The sequence below is a fragment of the Gorilla gorilla genome, chromosome 8, assembly GCF_029281585.2.
Source record: "Gorilla gorilla gorilla isolate KB3781 chromosome 8, NHGRI_mGorGor1-v2.1_pri, whole genome shotgun sequence".
Lineage (NCBI taxonomy): Eukaryota > Metazoa > Chordata > Mammalia > Primates > Hominidae > Gorilla > Gorilla gorilla.
Window position 1 is genome coordinate 138277582 of NC_073232.2, and position 21238 is coordinate 138298819.

At 42.4% G+C, this 21238-nt stretch overlaps 1 protein-coding gene across 15 annotated transcripts in view; it reads left to right on the top strand.

Annotated features, from left to right (window-relative positions):
* FANK1 (fibronectin type III and ankyrin repeat domains 1) overlaps window positions 1-21238 on the top strand; it is a 173541-nt gene that overhangs the window by 109754 nt on the left and 42549 nt on the right. For 9 of the 15 annotated variants that reach the window (XM_055353008.2, XM_063710575.1, XM_055353010.2 and 6 more), the window contains 5 exons: window positions 6537-6618; window positions 7670-7744; window positions 8547-8612; window positions 15986-16151; window positions 19490-19633. In XM_055353008.2, the coding sequence (XP_055208983.1) occupies window positions 6537-6618; window positions 7670-7744; window positions 8547-8612; window positions 15986-16151; window positions 19490-19633 (533 nt within the window). Of the gene's footprint in view, window positions 1-6536; window positions 6619-7669; window positions 7745-8546; window positions 8613-15985; window positions 16152-19489; window positions 19634-20139; window positions 20218-20307; window positions 20353-20458; window positions 20679-21238 lie in introns of those variants that run through there. The other 6 variants (XM_019034890.4, XM_055353015.2, XM_031015050.3 and 3 more) reach the window with 4 other exon arrangements.

Genomic DNA, 21238 nt, shown 5'->3' on the forward strand with positions numbered 1-21238 from the left:
GTCCTGTTAGTAGCCATTCAGCACAAAAGGGTGGAGTCACCTTTCTTAGGAAATGGGCCACAGGGGTGTGGGCTGGGTAAGCCTAAGCGTTCCCACACAGCCAAGCAGGCTGCCTGCCTGAGCGTCCTTGGGCAAGCAGCTCCATTCAGTGTCTTATCCATTTTAGACAACCCCAGGGTGTGCGTCTTAACTCACCACACAAACCCTATTCCTGGGGTCACGGTGAGTGAGGGTGAACGAACAGTGCTGCTGCATCCACGGAGAATCCTGTGAGGGAGAGCCCCACATGGAGACCTCTGAGCCCTTCAGCCGGCTGAGTTTTAAGGTTGTTTCTGAGATTGGTATTTTAAAGCATTTTAAAGATGCTATCTATGTCCAGGGCCATCTCTGAGCAAGAGCATTGTAAAAATTAGGATGGTCACAAGTGTTCTCCACGGCCCACCCACTGAAAACACAGGCAAGTAATTTTTCAGTTGCACAAAGGAAACCTTCCTTTTGTGAGTAAAGCTGTTTTTCCATTTTATTCCAGGTAGCATTTGGCTTTGGAGGTATGTGCTTTCCATGGCTTTCAACTGTGTCCTTTAGGCATTTCATTACAAGTTTTGTGTAGACTAACGTTAACTCAGCTTTTGAGTTAACTCAGCTTTTGAGCTGTGGTACCTTCAGTTGCAGACCTGGCATGAGGGGACAGGATCTGAGTTTAGCAAACTGGGAGTTTATCTGTGAAAAACACAATTTCAGAGGAGACTTGTGATATGAAATGGTCAACTCTGGGGATGCAGGTAAAAAAAGAGGGCTCGTTCCTTCATCCGGCAGTGTTGAGAACATTTGCTGTAACATGGAAGGTACTTACCTCTGGGGTTCTTAAGAGAAAGCAAAGACAGCAGAACATGAGCTCTGTGTGCTGAAGGAAGGCAGAGGGCATTGCAGGAGAAGGGGCAGGAGGAAGAGGTGGCAAAGGGAGCCAGGCATATGAACAGAGATTCCGGGCAACCCCAGCCAGGTTGCTGTCCCAGGCTACCTTTCTGCTCCCTCCCATCCTCTTGCTGTCCCCACTGCCCACAGGCCTCCTGCCACTGCACACTCCCCTACCTCTGCCCTTCTTCCCTGGTGCATTCACTTCATTGCTGTGCTCACTGAGCCTGCTCCATGGGCAAGCATGGCAGGGGCGATTCCTCATGTGGCTTTCCCCTCCTCTGTCACATGCCTTCCCTCCTCCCCAGGTACAGAGCAGTATTCCCCCACCTCTATGAACACTTCTTGCATCTTAAGTATTTGTCTACCTTTTGGTCTCTCACCTACATTGCGGGCTCCGAAAGGATGGACAATGGGTTGGCCATCTGTAGCTTGTGGGAGTTCCTTAATAAATAAGTCAGTGTGTGTGTCTGTGGCCCGAGCAGGAGTATCGCTTGAGCCAGGAGTTCAAGGCTACAGTGAGCTATGGTGGCACCACTGCACTCTCCAGCCTGGGCAACAGAGCAGGACCCTTTCTTTAAAAAAAGAAGATCCTTGATGGATGGATGGGTAATGAATTAAAGACCAGTGGCAGAATTAAGAGTATGAAAAGAAACACTGATTTTCTCAGGTTGCATTTATGTTTGTTGGAAGATGTATTAGTTTTCCACTGGCCAGTGAGAGTCCACCTGAACCTTCCAGGTGAGGGTGAATATGGTTGGTTCCGCAGCCTTCCATGGTGGGCTTCAGGTGGCCTCTAGCATCCTCTTAATAGCACACCAAAGCCAGGGCAGGGGCTTCTGGCCCTCCTAGCCTGAGTTTACATGGGGTTGGAGTACCATTTGGAGCAATTTTAGGAAGGGCTGTTTATTAGTGTGTTCTCACACTGCTAATAAAGACATACCTGAGGCTGGGTAATTTATAAAGGAAAGAAGTTTAATGGACTCACAGTTCCACATGGCTGGGGAGGCCTCACAACCATGGTGGAAGGCAAAGAAGGAGTAAAGGCATGTCTTCCACGGCGGCAGGCAAGAGAGAGCATGTGCAGGGGAATTTCCCTTTATAAAACCATCAGATCTTATGAGACTTATTCACTATCATGAGAACAGCATGGGAAAGCCCCACCCCCATGATTCAGTTACCTCCCACCAGGTCACTGCCATGACACATGGGAATTATGGGAGCTACAATTCAAGATGAGATTTGGGTGGGGACACAGCCAAACTATATCAGGCTGTGCCTGTGGGCCAGATGTGCCTTCTTCTCACTGAACTGGCTCCAGAGGCAGCCATGGAGAGTTGGTGCAGCGCGTTTGTCCTTACAGCGCCGTGGCTTCCATGAGTAATTAGATGAGGCCTCCTGCAGGGATGAGTGTGTGGTGGTGACCAGGGGTGTGTGTGTGTGTGTGTGTGTGTGTGTGTGTGTGTGTGTGTGTGTTGGGGGAGTGATCCTGGCCACTTCACTGCCAGATAATAGATAGTATCACTGCCTGCAGCCAGGAAGCCTTCTCAACCTCAGGGGGGCTGTACTGGGTGGTGAGGATCAGGTGTCCTCCTCCTCCTAGCTGGGACAGGCTCTTGGCTCTGTGGGCTGGCTGCAGCTCCCTTATGCTATTGTGTTATATATTTATAATATCCAAAGCAGATTCTCCTAAGGAGGCAGATCATGCTAAACAAAGAACTGAAAAGGTGCACATGATACAAAATGCTTCTGTGTGGTGATAATTTGCATTCAGTTTGAGAGTGTTTTAATGAATCACAGAGGCATGCACTTTGTTTGAATAAAGAATGAACAGCCTTTTTTTTCCCCCCAGGTAAAGTACACGGATTCTTGCTTAAATGAGGCATACAATTTTAATCAGTTGGGCCCTTATAAAGAAAGAAAAACAGCTGCTACTTGTTAATTGGCAAATATATTCTCCAATGAGCTCGTGATTTATTCACTGCTTTTAATAAAGACTTAAAAATCCACCAAGAAAGGTGTTATCACCATATTATAATATCTGCAGGTACATCTGCAACTAAATGACCCTCTTAGAGAACATGAGTGATGGCTTCCTCAAGACCACTCTGCCCTGCTCTGCCCTTCTCCTCCTCGGTGTCCCTGCTCACCTGGCCCTGACTGGTGAGTCCATCCGGCTCAGGTGAGCATGGGCTAACATCCTCACCATGGGCAGAATCAGTTTGATAATTGTAATTGCAACACTCAGGGTAAAACACTAGAAAAACAAACCCGCAGAGCAATGGCCGGCCTTTTAAAAATATTCAGTTGCACTTATTGATGGCATTCCTTTGGGCGAGGCCCACAAAGTCTTGAAGGATTCAGGGGTGGGAGGAATGGAACATTCTGTTCACCCTGGAATTTCCTCTCTGTTCCTCAGGACTCCTACCTATAGTGGGAGTAGAAAGAATTGCTGTGCACTGCAAACAAGGGCCTTTTCATTTCTTTTCTGTTTCTTTGTCAAATTCAGGTAAATGGAGACGCTTTCGTACCTCTGTTGCTTCACACAGGTTTCAGTGTAATCCTCAGTCCCTCCTTTCCCTCTTGGTAGTAGCGTGAGGACGGTTAAGGAGTTAATACTGAGAAAGAGCTCTCACACCCTGGAATGGTGGTTACTACTCAGCAAGCAAGGACTGAGGAACAATTATGTCATTCCCCTCTCTTCAGTGAGGTGTCCCTTTGTTCTCAGAGTAAGTTGTGAAGTGCTCTTTACCTCCCGTGGAAGCTGGAATTGGCATTACATTTATTATATCCTAATACTAAAAGCCCTGGTCTTTGCTACAAACGGTCCTCAAGCTTATAAACATGCAATGAACTTGTTTCATTTCCCAACTTTTGCGTGCTGCAGAGCTTCCTGGTTAGGATGTGCTAGGAAGTGTCCCCACCGAGAGAGCCTTTCTGTTCAGGTAAGATGGAGACCGTGGAGTAGAGGGGGTCGGTGTAGAGAGGTGGTTGGGGGTGTGCCCTTAGAACTTTCCTTAACATCTCAAGCAGTTAGCACTTTTTGGAAGATTTTTAGGCATTCCCTTTCTTTTAACACTTTGTGGGAGGACCACATTTACTTATGATGTTCATCTGTATTCAAAATTTGGTAAGAATGGAAGCATATAGTGAACTGGTCGATACTGCAGTGTTTACTGAATACTAAAGGGAAGGAGTGGGCCTCATGGAAGACTTGGCCTTGGCTCTGATGCTGCCCTCTCCTAACTGGGCGACCTTGGACAACTTAGCTTTTCTGACTCCCAGTCTTGTGGTTTGGAGGAGAATTTTAAAAGCACTGTGTAAAAGGCCTACGTACAGCTTAATTCATAGGATTTGATTTAGGATACTACACATTGTACAACTTAGTAGAAATAGAATGAGCTTTATATGTTGTTATAGGTGATTTATCCAAATGACTTGTTTTTATGTTTTAGTGGCAGGTGAAGTTTCAGATTAGGAAAAAGTGGGGCCTGTTAATGGGATAACAGAGACTTTTATAAACATATCACTTTTTCTTCTCCTGGTTAGCAACAGAAGGGGAAACAGTCTATGGGTTTAGTTCATCCATCTAAAGTATAGATGAGACGCGTCATGATTTTAAGTCCTTATTAATCTAGCCCAGGGTTCTCAACTTTGGTACTACTGATATTTGGGGACTGGATGGTTCCTTGTGGTGTCCTGTGCACTTATGGATTCTTAGCAGCTTCCTTGGCCTCTATCCTCTAGATGCCAGTGCTCCATCCCCTTCGTTGTGGCAACTAAAAATGTCACCAGACATTGCTAAATGTCCTCTGGGGTATAAAACCCTGCCTCCTTTCTAAGCCCTTCTAGTGAAACCACTGAGCATGGCATGAACTCCCTTGGAAGGCCAGGGACAGCTGTGAGCCTTGGCCTTTGACAGGTTATCGTGCGACTTTTATTTGACACTTTTGATCTAAAAAATGTATAGAATGATGAAAAGGAAGTATAATGTAGCTAAAAAAAATCTGTAAGAGATTGGCAAGCTCTAGCAGACAAAATTGTTATTTCAAAATAATTTAAACTTGGCATAAATTTATTTTTATGAAAGAAAGGAAAAGGTATCAGCTAAAGATCATTCTGGTAGAAATCCTTTTATTCTCCTGTCTCACTGTTTTCCCAGTTTGTACATTGCCCAATTCACTTTGCACCACTGAAACCCTCCGAGGAAACCCAGAGAAAAAGTGTCTCCTGTGCCCAGGAACTGGCATCCCAGAGAGATTTTCTACCATAAGGAGCAGGAAGAGGGAGGCCAGCTGATCTTTCTGGGCCGGACCATAAGAGGGAGGGTGGGTGAGCCCCAGGAGGTGGCGTAGGGTGCAGTGGGGGAGGATGGGGTAAGAGGGAGGGTGGGTGAGCCCCAGGAGGCAGTGTAGGGTGCAGTGGGGGAGGAATGGGGTAGGAGTGGATATTTTCTTTCAGGGTTTAGAATAACAGGCTGAAAGCAGGCACTACAGTGTAAGTGAGCATGGGAACTAATGGTTAGCTCTTTTCATGCTAACCCCCTAGAGCCTAGCACAGGACTTGGCATGTACATTACTTAGGTTTGTTGAATGAATAAATGAGACCTTTGAGGTTATTTAGACCAGGGATTATAAACTCAAACTCTTGCCGTGTGCGGGTGAGGGGCTGGGCATACAGTTGGAGTACGTAAGAAGTGGTGGGGCTGTATCCACTGACGATGGTAGCTGCTGCTACTGTCACCCCCAACAACAGGTTGTGTGCTGGGTACTTACAACGTGTCAGGTGCTATTCGAAGTGCTTCATTGGTGTTATTTCATTTAAGCTTAATCGTGATACTTTTTAAAATCAGAAGGTGTAGAATAAAGAACAAATGAAACTAGAAACGCCTAGAAAGATGGGCGGCTTCTACATAGCCCTTTATTCTCCCTCTGCTTGTGCTGCCTGCCTGCCTGTTGGCTTCGCTGTGGAGCTGATGTCCCCTGTACAAAGGATGCCCTCCTCCCCGGCTGTGGCCCATTGTTCTTTTAGGCTTCTGGACTCCTCCTGGGTCTTTGCTGGTTGGCAAGCTCTCTCCCCTAATTGGCTTTTCTCCCAGTGCTCCCCACCTTCCTGTGGGTCGAAGCCCTTCTGCCCCCAGAAGCTCAGAGAAGACAAGGCCAATATGTAAGTCACATTCCTGGGAAGAACTGAAAATTTTAATTTCAAATGTTAAAGCACTTTGTCTTTTTTTTTTTTCCAAGTAGTTTAACATCTCTTTGGCAAATAAAACTAGCATATTGTGACAATTGCTGAGGTTTTCCTTGCTTGTAGGAGACATTTATTAAGTCTTATGAAATCTGAAAGGATTATTTCCAAATATCAAAATAACATTCACAAAGCAATACTGTATAACTTGGAAATGTCCCAAGCTTTAGGTGAGTCAAAATGTTCTCTTAATATGTGAAAACAAGGTCGTTTTCGGTAAAAGAAGCAGGTGAGTAGGAAATGTAAGATATACTTACAGGAATAGCCAAGCACCTTCCTGAAGATGATCCCCTGAAGGCCACAGGAGGAAGATGGCGGGAAGCAGTCTCCTTTTCTGATGTTCTGGGTGACTGCCTTCCATCTCATTTCTCCAGGAGAGCCCATAAGTAGTGAGCACTTGCACCGGGCTGTCAGTGTGAATGATGAAGATTTGCTGGTCCGAATACTTCAAGGAGGGTGAGAGAACTCTGTCAGTTGTTTTTCTTCCCCCATGCCTATAAAGTGCATAGAAATACATGCAGTAGTTTCATTTTGTTTTCCTAAAAATTCCCATGCCTTTGAAACTGCCTCCAAAATGGATCTCAGGTGACTGGTGTGAGTTAATAAACCACAGTTAATAAAGATGCTTGTGAAGCCCCATGTAAATGTTATATTTTGTGATTGTGTAATAGAAATTGTAAAAGGAATTACAAGGCTGGGTGTCATATTTTCTTCCCAGAAATAATTTCTGTCTCTTGCTTATAAGCCACAGCATTTAGGCAAATTTCACCCCCAAATGCCCACATCTAATTTCTGATGAAACAAGGGACTCGCCAAATCAACTGCTTTCTAATTTAGAAGGTTGATGTAACACTAGAGGGGAAATGGTGAATATAGCTGCTGCAGATGAGATGTTTGAAGTTACCTTCTACATGAAAAGTAGATGTTACCTAGGTTCTTTTTGAATCAATAGTTTTGAGTGCCCTAGAAGACAAGTCATTTGTGAATTTGGCTCTGTAATTTGGAGCTCTTAAGAGAAGGTTCCCACAAAAAGCCAAAGCTGCTACGCTGGAGTATGTGCATGCAGACCTCCGAAAGGACTGCTGTCTACCCAGTAGGTGAGATGGGAGGCAAGGATAAAGCTTGAGTCTCCACCAATACAGACTCATGTTCGGTAGAGCTGAGAGTCAGCAGTGAAGACACTGTCCTCAGCTATCTTAAAGAGCTGTGTTCACTGGAGAGTGCTTTATCCGATGGCCTCATGGCTTTGAGCCGAAGCATGTATATTTTAAGTGAAATTACATCAATTTTCTCTTTTATGATACATTTGAATCTCATAGAATATTAGGTATATAGTTTAGAAGATTCTTAGCAGTCTAAGACAAGAAAAGATTTAATGGCCGCAAAGAAATTGGAATTTTCAGTAAAATGAGTCATTTTACCCACCTAAGCCCCGTGAGAACCACCGGCTTTGACTCTGCAGTAGCTGTACTGAGCATGCTTATCTCTTTTCTCTGCTTTTCCCAAGCCATGTTAAGGTTGATGTTCCCAATAAGTTTGGCTTTACTGCTCTGATGGTTGCTGCCCAGAAAGGATACACCAGGTATGGCACTTCTTTTTTTTTTTTTTTTAAATCTCTCTTGGGGATTTAACTTTTTATTTTATTCAAAGGCTCTGGTCAGGATAAGGATGGGAGGAAAAAGGGCCATGGAGGAACCGTTTCTTTTCTGTCTCCCAAACCGTACCATATGATGGCTTAGAAATCCAGCTATTGTAATCATAAAGTTACACAACATGCAGGAGAGAAGGTAAATCATGTGTTGAGGAAGAGAGATAGCCATTTAATTACCTGCAATATATTTTTTATGTTCTTGGAAAACTGGTTATTGGAATTCAATTTTTTTTTTTAAGATGTAGAGAGAGGGATATTCTGGAAAACTTTCTGCTAGGTTGCTAAGATATAATTTTCACAGATACACTCTCATTATCTGTTCCACACAGAGATAAGTATTAATACGAATGCCTCATTTTCATTTATATTTTAATTAAATGCCATTTAAAAAAACAGAAATGCATCTTCATTACATGCTACCATTTAAGAATATATTAAAAATGGCCATTCAAAGGACAGCGAATTATTTTGGTAGCCCGATTTGTTTCATGGGCTTTCATTTGATTTTAATGAATAACTCGCGTCAAAGGTAAAAGCCCACGTTTCTGGAATAAAGAGGTGGTTTTCTGGTATAATGGTGCCTGGTTTTAAAACCAGCTGGCTTCTGAAGGTGCAGAAGAAACTGTTGCAAAGATACATCTTGGATGCTGTGTTACTCATTTTTACTGGACTATTGTGGGTTCTGAGTGATCAAGGTGACTTATCTAGCTACACTTAAGTTTGTTTCCTTTAGGCTTGTGAAAATCCTAGTTTCTAATGGCACAGACGTGAATCTGAAGAATGGAAGTGGCAAGGACAGGTAGGAGGTGGGATATGACTGAAATTGTGCTGATGTTCTCAGAATTGTGTTGCTAGGCTTGTGCCCAGAGGGGTTGTGATTTCACCAGAACATTGTCTTGAGTTTGACAGTCCTGAGAGGTGAGTGGGTCACCGAGGAAAGATGGTGATCACAAAAGCTGGCTTGCTCACATGGTCTTGTGCTTTTGCTCACCAGGGTGCTTAGGGGGGCATCTGTTGTAACGTATGGTGACTTCTCTGGCATGGTCCCTGTGCCCAGTGGACACGCAGTGCACGGGAAATGGCAGCTACAGAGCAGTTCTCGCCATCCACGCTGGGCGTGGGTGCAAGCGTCTGCCCCTGGCACCCCGTGCCTCTCTCAGGCCCCTGCTGCATTTCAGCCTCATTCATTGCTAAGAAATCTTCGTTGTTTCTAAAGAAGCAGCCAGAAATTACCACGAGAGAGTCACCCAGAGCACTTTCCTGAGGTGAGAGGCACATGGTCCCCTTGGAGGGCTGAGAACACTATAGGAAAAGCTCAGGGGAAGAACATGACACACATAAAGGACAGATGAGAGTGTTCCTGAAAGACCTAAAAACACTTGCTCATCTAGTCATTCATCAATAAATTCCAACTAACCCATGTTTATTGATGGATTACTACTTGCCAGGCGCTGTGCTTTGGCACATGGGTGAAACACTGAGCAAAATGCCAGGCCCTGGCTTCAGGGGCTGTGGTCACAACACACACAGAACCAGGGCTTGGGCACTGTAGACGGCATCGACGGACAGCTGCCAAACACCTTCTGGGGGAGGCCGTGAAGAAAACCCCAACTAACTTCTCAAATCGGAAGGCCTATCTTCTACATTTACATTCTCTGAACACAATACAGCAATAGATTTTAAATAACAATATCTTAAATATCACTTATAAATTTAAAAAGTATTTTTCCAAATAACTCATAGGTTAAGTTGAGACTAAGCTATCAACTCCAAGTTTGAAAAGAAAAATAGCAATCTGAAAAGGGAAAAGAAAAAAAGTATGAGGAGAGTAGGAAAAATGAAAGAATTAAAAGTAGACATTGATTAAAAAATAGAAAGGTTATTGAGAAATGTAAGAATTGCGTCTTAAACAACAAGCTATCTAATAAGATACACCAATCTTTTGTAAATCTAAGAAGAAAAAAATTAGAAGTTTGACAGAGAAGACGACAATGGTTATAGAGAAAATGTAAACATGAAAAGTTTGTGTCTATAATAGATAATTTCATTGAAATGGATACTTTTTTCTGAGAAAATTTAAATCGCCAAGTCAACCCAAGAAGCAGAAAATTCGAAATAACCAATATCCATGCAAGCAACTAGAAAATTCATTTAAAAATTACCTCCAATGTAGGCTCTGTGGCTTGACTATTCGACCAGTGAACCTGTTCAGATTTTCTAGGCACTGATAATAACCTTGGGCTTTTCCAGAGCAGAGAGGAAGCTGGAAAGCTCCAGAGGACAACCTTATTGCTAAATTTGATAGAGGAAAAAAAAAAAGCTATTTGTATGTTTGTTTGTGTGTAGGTATTTATAAATCTCTTACATCCCTCCTATGAGGGCCATACCAGAGGGTAAGGTATCAGGAAATTTTTTAACATAACACTTACCATCAGTCGATTAAAGGTGAAAACCTTTATTTGTGTAGATGCAAAACAAAAATTGGGTGTAACTTGGCATGTATGTTAAAAAGTATCTTTTTTTTTTGAGACGGAATCTCACTCTCCTCCAGGTTGGAGTGCAGTGGCGCGATCTCAGCCCACTGCAAGCTCTGCCTCCCGGGTTCACGCCATTCTCCTGCCTCAGCCTCCCAAGTAGCTGGAACTACAGGCGCCCACCACCACACCCGGCTAACTTCTTGTATTTTTAGTAGAGATGGAGTTTCACCGTGTTAGCCAGGATGGTCTTGATAGAAGTATCTTATTTTTTAAAGTGAAGGATACTTTCAGCCTTTGAACAGTGTATGGCACATGGGAGGCAGGAAGTATCTGTTGAATGAAGGATTCCTTTGATTGCAGCATACAAAGGTTTCTTTTATTTTTTAAATGATCTCAATCAGCCAGTGTCATTCTTAGTATTGGCAAATTCCTTTCCAAAATTAGTAGTGAAGCCCAGGAGAGTGGTGGAGAGCTTGATGTGAAATCTGCATCCCTCTGAGGATGTGGCGTGACCTTGGGCAGGCTACCTAACCTCTCCGTATCTCAGTTTCATGTCTATAAAATTCGAATAACAGAAGTACTTATAGCTTGTAGGCATTTAATGAGTTAATATGAAAAATGCATTAAAACAGTTCCTGGCATATGGTAAATACAGATATATTTTGTTATTTCATGATTAGACAGTATTTTGAAGGCTGATCTACCTAAGAAGATGTGAACTGAGATAAGAGGTATGATTTATTTCCTGTAGAACCCAACAGAATCAACTTGAAAAACTTACACTTAATAAGGAGGCTCAGTAAAGTGGACAGCTACAAGGCAAAGAAAAGACTTTCTTAAATCCCTGCAATTACTGGTTAATAAATATAATGGGGAAATAGAATGAAAACAAGAAAGGTAGGAAATCTGAATTTTAAAAAACCCTAAAAACCTTACTGAGAGATATAAAAATTTAAGAAATAAAGACATGTCATTTGCCAGAATGGCAAGATTGACTATTACACAATTTTTAGTTCTTCTCAAATACTGCATTGAGGTTCAATGGATCCTCAACTGGAATTATTCTTGGGAACCTGTCGAAATGATTGTAATTTATCTAGAAGAACAAATAGATAATATCTACTAAAACTTTGTCAAGGAAGAATGTGGAAGGACTTGCCTTGACAGTTATTAAAATGCCTCATAACGTTATAGTAATTAAAGTAGTATGATACTGGAACAAATAATCAGAAAAAAAGTAGAATGGAATAGAAATCCTCAAATAGATCCCTATCTACGTAAGAACCTGGTATATGATGATGGAAGTAACATAAACCACTGAGGAAGGTATTGGAAAAATAGGATGTTTGAAGGAAAAAGTCAAGTTAGATCCTGGTCTTATAGCATGTACCAAAATAAATTCCAGATGAATTAAGAATTAAATGTAAAAAACAAAACCATAAAAAATGACCAGAAAACACAGAGGCATAATTATTTTATCTTGTAATGTGAAAGGAATAAATGCATTGAAAGGAGTCATTAAGAAAAAGATTGAGTGTATTATATATTTTTAAAAACTTAATTACAATGTTAAGGACATTCCAGGGAAATATTTACAAATGTATTATAGATAAATTACCAGCATCTTTAATGTACAGAACACACACACGCCCATACATATACTCCAAAAAAGCCTCCACACACAGTAGAAAAAAGCAGTTTACACAAGAAGACAATTTATAGCAGAATCAATATAAGCAATTCATATAAAGATGTTTAGCATTACTAGTAATAACAATTTTTCTAGCTATCAAATTGGTGATTAAAAAATAATCATGTTGGTAAAGATGCAGTGAAATAACCTGTACTTTCAAATATAGTTGATAGAAATGTGAATTGGTATCATCTTTCTGGAAAGCAATTTGGAAATGTGCATCCATATTAAGCCACATCCATGGACACAGTGATCCCATTTTAGGAAACAATCAGAAATGCAAATACGATTAGTAAGGGTGTTTGTTGTTGCCTTATTTAAGATTGCGGAAAATGTGAAACAACTGAAATGTCTGACAATAATGGACTGATTGAAGTTATGATATATTCATATGATGGAATATTTAGTATGTGTTATGATATATTCATATGATGGAATATTTAGTATGCGAATGCTGTTTTCAGTGCTTAAGTAAACAGGGAAGTATATGAAATAATAAGAAACTGAAATAATACTTTTAAAAGGCAGGGAGAAGAGAAAATCATACAGAACAAGAGAGAAAAGATGGGATTTTGTGTAGAGCTAGGAATGTGACTCTGAGCAGGGGACTCAGCAGCAGGCAAGCGGAGCGGGTCCTCCATTTCTGGTGGGCTTGTACTAGGGCACAGTGGGATGCCCTGCAGGGCTGTGCTCAGGAGTGTGCTATGTCCTGGCCACTCTCCCCTTCTCCCACCTTGTGAACCAGAGAGGGGAATTCTTATAGACCAGCAGATAACAGACCCCGCGGGTGCCAGGCAGTTTGAGTTCAGATGGCAGTTGGGCTGGTGGCTGACTCCAGCTGCTTGGCCCTTGGAGGACCTTGGTGGCTTTCTGCCAGTGGGAGGTGGTAAATTCAGGGCTGTGCCTATCCCTGGGAAGGAAGAGCGCCTGGTTTCAATGAGCTCATTGCTGGGCAATCCAGAGCCTCTGGGGCTGGTTATTAAACAGTCCTCCTCACCACCTAGAGCAAATTCAACAGAATCTTAAGAGTTTGTTCTCTGTGAGGTGAGGCTATGGGTGACTCTGATACGGGATTTTTTTTCTAGGTACCATTCCTTACTTTATAATCAGAAAAGAAGCATTATTTAAAAATCATGCAGATAGGCTGGGCGTGGTGGCTCACGCCTGTAATCCCAGCACTTTGGGAGGCTGAGGCGGGCGGATCACGAGGTCAGGAGTTTGAGACCAGCCTGGCCAGGCTGGTGAAACCCTGTCTCTACTAAAAATACAAAAAATTAGCCGAGCATGGTGTTGCATGCCTGTAATCCCAGCTACTTGAGGGGCTGAATCAGGAGAATCACTAGAACCCAGGAGGCGGAGGTTGCAGTGAGCCAAGATTGTGCCAGTGCAATCCAGCCTGGGCGATAGAGTGAGACTCTGTCTCAAAAAAAACAAACAAAAAAAAAACAAAAAGTCATGCAGATAATTAGAGTTCTATTTGAATATAATTTAAAAAATGAAGTTTTCTTCCCTTAGCAAAGGTCATTCAAAAGACCTTTGAGTGCTTGGGAAAGCAGTATGAACACCCTAAACCCAGCAGGCAGGTGCTGCACCATGCTGACTGTCTTCTGGGGGTCTCCAAGAAATGAGGGACTGTGTGAGGACATGCAGCTGCAGAGTTCTGGCGCCATCTCAGCTCGGCTGTGGCTTGCCTTGGGGGCTGGATGTTCCAGCTATCACTCAGAGGCTTTGCATGTTTCCCTATTGAGAAGATCTTCTGTTTTATTTTCCAACTCTCTATTTTGAAATATTTACATATTTAGAAAAAATGAAACCATAATACAACAAACACCTGTATACCCCCCACCTAGGCTTGGCAGTTGACATTTGGCCATATTTGCCTCTCCTTTTTTTTTTTTTTCATTCTTGCTAAACTATTTTGAAATTAGTAGATAGCATAACCCTTCACCCCTCAATACGTCAGAAAATGTTTCCTAAAAACACAGTCATTAACCTGCATAGTAATCGTATCATATCACTTCTAAGACACTTCAACTAATTCCTTAATATCATTGATACACAACCACCCTGCAGGTCTCCCAACCTGTTCCCCAAAGGTCTTCCACAGCTCTATTTGGGAGGTGGTGTGGGGTTTTGGGGGTGTTGTGGGGTGAGACGTTCCCACATTTCATCTGGCCATTCTCTCTCTTTATAGTCTCTTGTTCTAGACCAGTCCTCTCTTTAAAATTTTTTTTTTTTTTTCTCATAGCAGTGACTCTTTGAGGAGAGCAGACCAGTTATCTTATAGAATGTCCTATGTTCTGGATTTGCTTGTCTCCCGGTTGTGGGGCAGGCATTTCACTTGTTCATCTATCCCTTTATTAACAATAAAGTTAAAGACAGGCTTAAGGGCTCTATTAGGTTGGGTGCTGTGGCTCCTGCCTGTAATCCCAGCACTTTGGGAGGCCGAGGCAGGAAGATCACTTGAGGCCATGAGTTTGAAACCAGCGTGGGCAATAAGGTGAAATTTTTTAAGAATTAAAAAAAAATTAAAGGCTTAATTAGACTCAGGTTAACACTTTAGCAAGAATGCTTCAGAGCTAGTGTTGTGACTTCATGATACATCCATTGGGAGGCCTGTGATGCAGGTTGTCTCACAGGTAGTGATTCTAGGTTTCATTATTTTTTTTAGAATGATGACAGCAAATTTTCTTCTTTGTAAAGATACAGTGTTCCCATTGCACTTAGAAAATAATTTCTGGGATAATTCATTGCCGTGTGAATATTCCATTCCCCATTAACTTTTATTTTTTATTTATTTTTTTAATTTTTTGAGACAGAGTCTTGCTCTCTCTTCCAGATTGGAGTGCAGTGGCATGATCTCGGCTCACTGCAACCTCCGCCTCCCGGGTTCAAGCGATTCTCCTGCCTCAGCCTCCTGAGTAGCTGGGATTATAGGCGCTTGCCACCACTCCCAGCTAATTTTTGTATTTTTAGTAGAGATGAAGTTTCGCTGTGTTGCTCAGGCTGGTCTTGAACTCCTGAGCTTAGGCAATCCACCCACCTCGGCCTCCAAAAGTACTAGGATTACAGGGGTGAACCTCTGTGCCTGGCCTCCCCATTAACTTTTACCCAATAATTTTAGTGCCAATAATTTTATTGCCTGAATCAATTATTTAATTGGGAATTGCAAATAAGGGTTTTTCTAACTCTATGGTTCCTTTTATATTTATTAGTTGGCAGTCTTCTGTGAAAAACAGCTTCCCCCCACCAACTGGGGATGGACTACATTTTATCCTTTAAAAAAAAAAAGAAAAAAAGAAAATATTTAATTTTTAAATACCAATTTTTAGAGTAAGAAATTGGTTTGATAGTTATCTCTAATAGTGTCAAATGAGTATTTTTTTTCCTTTTTCTCTTTTTTGTATATCATGGACTTCGGATGTTTTAAAATCTAATATTTTACCCTCAGTTACAGTCACTATTCATTTTTTATTGAGATATAATTCAGATACCATAAAATTCACCTTTTAAAACATACAATTCAACATTTAAAAATGTATTCACAAAGTTGTGGAACCACCACTACTATCTACTTCCAGAATATTCATCCCCTGCCCCCCTGAAAGAAGCCCTGCCCTCTTTAGCAATCACACCCCATTACTCCTTCCCTTCAGCCGCAGGCAACCACTCACCTGCTAGTTCTGTCTTGTAGATGTGCCTGTTCTGGACATTTCGTATAAATGGAATCAGACAATATGTGGCCTTTCATGTCTGGCATCTTTCAGCACAGTGTTTCAGGGTTCATTCATGTTTGTAGCACTTCATTTCTAATATTCCATTGTATGGATATACCACATTTTGTACATCAGTTGATGGATAGGTGTACGTTTTATATGAACAGTTCCCATGGCTTTTCCACTCAAGTTAGGATTTCTTGGTTTAAGCCAGGTGGGGTAAAAGGTGAAGCTGAGTTTGGTGACTGTGCTTATTGTCAAATGCTGCTGCTTCCATATGTTGCAGTCTAATGCTGGCGTGCTATGCGGGACACCTAGATGTTGTGAAATATCTCCGAAGACATGGCGCTTCTTGGCAGGCTAGAGACCTGGGAGGCTGTACAGCTCTGCACTGGGCTGCAGATGGAGGCCACTGCAGTGTGATTGAGTGGATGATAAAGGATGGCTGTGAGGTACGGGACCTGCCTTGTTAACCATGCACATATCGTTAAGAATCTGAAATGCTGCTCCATGGGGTCTGGCAGAAGCAGGGCCTTTGATTAGTCAACCTTAGAAATGCTGGAGAAAATTTTCTGACTTAGCAAGAAAGCCCCTGAAACCTTAGAATGGACATGAGAGTGAGCTTTCCGATTGTCACGGGGGTTTATCTTGTGTAGGGAAAAGAAACAGGTCTGAATCCAGAGCTGGACCTGATGCTTCTACTTTCTTTTTTTTTTTTTTTTTTGAGATGGAGTCTTGCTCTGTCGCCCACGCTGGAGTGCAGTGGCGCGATCTCGGTTCATTGAGGCCTCCGCCTCCCAGGTTCAAGCAATTCTCCTGCCTGAGCCTCCCTGGTAGCTGGGACTACAGGCACATGCCACCATGCCCAACTAATTTTTGTATTTTTAGTAGAGACGGGATTTCACCATGTTGGCCAGGCTGGTCTTGAACTCCTGACCTCAAGTGATCCACCTGCCTCAGCCTCCCAAAGTGCTGGGATTACAAGTGTGAGCCACCGTGCCCAGCCTGATGTTTCTACTTTGTTCTTTTGTTCATTTGCTTCTCTCTCCATTCAGTCTGTCACCAAAGCTTTACTAAGCATGTACCAGATATTATCTCAAATGGTGGAGACACAAAGATATTAAGAGAACTCTTATAGCCATTGTGCTTCTTGTTACTTCTAAAATTAGGTAATTTTTATTCTTGGTTTGTTTTAAAGATTAGTCATTACAAAAAATTTCCAAAGAGCAAACTGACCATATCAAGAATAGAACATTTCAGTTCTTTGCATCTTTACCTGGAAACAGGCAAGTGGTCTACTTTTGATTTCACGTTATCAGAAACTGCAAATTTGATTTAGCCAATAGAAGCAGTGTTGTTGGACGTCTATAGATATTTGAAGATGGGTAATTAGAATTAGATCAATTATGGAAATTGCTGGTAACTTTGAAAACTTTATTTCAGGACTTTGAAGAACTTAGCTAAAAATTTCAAAGCATGGAACTAAAGAATGATGGACAAAGTTCTGTGCTATCTGTGATTGCCAGATGGTGTGTAGAGTGCTGAGAAATTAAGTCAATGACCTGGAAAATCAACTCAAGTTGAGAAAAGTCATGTCTCCTGGAAGATGTCAGTAGATTTCTTCTAGTTTGTTTCTGAAGGGTAATTGAGGGAAAGTGAGACTGCAGTTACGGGATCTATCTGGTTCCTGCTGCTGCTTTTGGAGAATTAAGAAAAGTGCCCCCTTATAGGAAAAATCTCAAGTCATTAAAAATTTATTACATTTCTTATTTTCCTTATGTTTTAGAGACAGGCACAGAGGCAGAAGGCTGAGTCAATGGGCTTCCATAGTAGAGCCGGGCCCACGTGCCATGTGTGGTAGTGACAGCCACACACTCCTTGATTGGTTTATGATGAATTCTGGGCAGGTTTTGCACCTAGTGAAAGTCTGTGGTTGAAAAAGAAGGTTGTACTTTGCTGAAAGAAGTCAAGCATCCAGGCCGGGCACAGTGGCTTATGCCTGTAATCCCAGCACTTTGGGAGGCCAAGGCGGGTGGATCACTTGAGGTCAGGAGTTCGAGACCAACCTGGCCAACATGGTGAAACCCTGTCTCTACTAAAAATACAAAAATTAGCCGGGCGTGGTGGTGGGCGCCTGTAATCCCAGCTATTAGGGAGGCTGAAGCAGGAGAATTGCTTGAACCAGGAGGTGGAGGTTGCAGTGAGCCAAGATCGTGCCACTGCACTCCAGCCTGGGTGACAGAGTGAGACTCCATCTCAAATAAATAGATCATTCACAATAGGGCATATCTCTGCTATCAACATTTAAATACTGGAGTTTTGGAAATGTAGGCTCTCTGGGCTTCAGATATGAATATACTTATTTGGGATAAATTCCATCTTTCTTTGAAGCACTGGAACTACTTTGCAGAGGACAGAACAATAAGCATGGATGTGTTTACTATAGATTTCCACATGATTGGCCTGGTGGCGGATGGATGATGTCAACATGAGTCTTTCCATGTTCTGGCAGATGGCTCATCTGATGCTTCTGAAGCCCATGGGAAGGACTTGAGAGCCAATCACCACCTTCTTCCCAAATGTAATGATCATATACTAAGAGTGACTTATTCACTTGGCGACTGACTTATTCATTTGTGCATTTAATGATCCATGTGATCTCAGGAAAGGCACTTCTCTGAGATTTATTTTGATTGTTTGTAAACCAAGAATAAAAATACCTACCTCTGATTAACGTTTATAGGACCAAAAGAGAAAGTGTGTGTAAAGAGGGTTGAAAGCTGTGTAAAGCATCATGTAATATGAGGTGCTTATTTTATTATTCTTTAAATATAATGGAGTGTGTTGCCCACAGGTTAGTTCTTTGCATGAAGAAGAGCTGCAAATCCAAATCATGTTACAGTGGATAATCTTATATGCAGAAATACCCTGAAGTGCCCCCAAGATCTCCTGGAAATTCCTTGTTTGTTTTTCCATTCTGATGTTTTACTAAAGCTATGGATCATCTTTGAGTAATTCTTCTGTAACAGATTGTGTGTGTGTGCACGTGCTCATGTGTGCTTATGTGCACATGGTATGCATGTGTGTGCGTGTCTGAGCACAAACACGTATCTGTCTTTACTTCAGCACCACTCTTCATGGATTGGCGAGGTCTTCATTGGAATTGGAAGCGACAACATTTACATTTTCTTAATCTAAGATATTTATTTTAAAACACCAAATGGAGAGATTTCAGTGTAGAGAAGATGATCAGGAAACAGCCATCTGATTACTGGGCACACTGTTTTGGAGAAGCCTTTAGTCAGACTTTTCAGACAGAGTTTGTGTAATGAATCTGGTTGTTCTGTATTTTACCTGTAGGTCTCCTGCCTAAAATTGATAAGTATTAGTAAGTATAAGGGTGTATATATATTATTACTGTCTTGTTCCAGAAAGGATGTAAAGCTGCTTACAACAATACATAAAAGTAAGAAAAATGAATGCTAGGTGAGGAAAGTTAGGCAAGAGAAAATAAGAACTCACCAGGGGCCAAGTGGAAAGTAGTTCAGTTAATTTTTCTAGCCCATCTTTTTTTCCACTTTAAAGGATGTAGATGAAGAAGCCGATGGGGAGACCCTGGGGCCTCTCAGCACCAAAATGTGACTTAAATTAGCACAGTGCAATGAACCAAATATAGAAAGACGGCTATCTAAGTCCGGGTGTTGGGGCAAGCAAATATTCCTTTTATAAGTTTGAATCATTTTAAGAAAAAGAAATTGGGCTCAACACAGCTGTTTCTCTGTCCCAACAGGTAGACGTCGTGGACACTGGTTCAGGATGGACCCCACTCATGAGAGTCTCTGCGGTGTCGGGAAATCAGAGGGTGGCCTCTCTTCTAATTGATGCTGGGGCCAATGTGAATGTGAAGGACAGAAATGGAAAGACACCCCTTATGGTAGGTCCTCCTCCTGAAAATAGGCAGTTTTCTACGTGGAATTAAGGTCAGAGCTTTTTCTATAATTAGACAATTCTTGTGAGTTCAGCCCTGCACCAGCCCTTGGGTTTGACTGTGTGTGTGTGTTCCCTGTCGGCTTGTTCATAAGGGCATGAGGCTGTCACTAGAATACTTTCATTGTCTTTTTACAACTATTTAAGGACTAAAGAACCCCTGTCCCCAGGACCACTGTGGGATCAAAACAGAACTGGTGAAACAAAGAACAAGCTGCTTTCTGTCCTGGTTTTAGTGTGGAGAGAGGGAGAGTCCATTTTCCATTTTCCGTGGAGTTGCTACCACTACAGCTGCAGAGGAAGCGCTGTGCCTGCAGGCCATGCAAAGCCACAGTGGTCTTTTGGGGTTGCAGGGGGGCTGCTGGGACCCTGCATGTGCCAGGCTTATGCCCCCTGCTGTGTGTGCCCTGGAGGGAGAAGCTCATGCACACCACCCTGGGTTTTGTTTTCTAGGTGGCTGTGTTAAATAATCATGAAGAGTTAGTTCAGTTACTTCTTGACCAAGGGGCAGATGCAAGTGTAAAAAATGAGGTAAATGAGTCCATCTTTACGTAAAGATTTTTCTCGGAGGGGGAGAAAACATTTATAAGCATGTAAAATTTTTGTTGTTTCCTGTTTCAGTTCGGCAAAGGTGTCCTAGAAATGGCCAGAGTTTTTGACAGACAGGTTGGGATGCTCTTTCTGCCTATCAAGGCTAATTTTTAGTCCTTCTAGACTCAGAAAAACCACCAAAACCCTGGATTACATTCGCCTGTTTGTTTTGTTTATCTAGAGAGTAGTCTCCTTATTAGAAGAAAGGAAAAAAAAGCAGAGGCCAAAGAAGTCTTGTGTCTGCTGATGAGAGCACCACTCATCTGCGAAACCCACGTAAAACAAAGTGAACCGTGACTGTTAAACTAGGGATGGGAAATTCTGCATCTTGGGGGGCTGTACATTTATTTATTTAGTTGAAGATTCACTGATCCCACTTTGAAATACATCTTTTTACCTAAGCATGTGCGTATGTGGTACCATCGTTGGGTGTCTGTAGAATGGGGATGTTTTCTTGCACTTGTGCCTTTTGGAGTTAGACATGAAACAAACTATTTATGCACCGGAGCTACACAAACACACATGGGGTCTCCCACTCCCGGCTCCTGCCCCGCAAGCTGTCCTTCTACCATGCTAGGCCTTGTTGGAATTCTTTCCCTCATGTGTTTTCAATTAAATCCTCCCCTCCCAACTTAGGGCTTCCAGGCTGGTTGTCAGGCCGCAGCTGCCTCCTGGAGTGGCGCTCCTCCGAAAAGCCCAGGAGTTTTCTCTTCAGCTGTTGGCCTCACATCAAAGCTCAGAATACATACTTCAGGACTCCGATTCTGTTCTATTAGAGGTGTCTGATTGAGGGTCAGCCTTTTTGGCCACAGACAGGTCTAATGTGTTTGCATATACTCATGCCCTGACAATGGAAGACTCAGCCTGCTGATGGGTGGACGACGTAGCCAAAGGGTAGTATATTAAATTTTGTCTTCAGAGCAGAAGGTTTTCTGATGCTGATCATGCAGTTCCTAGACAA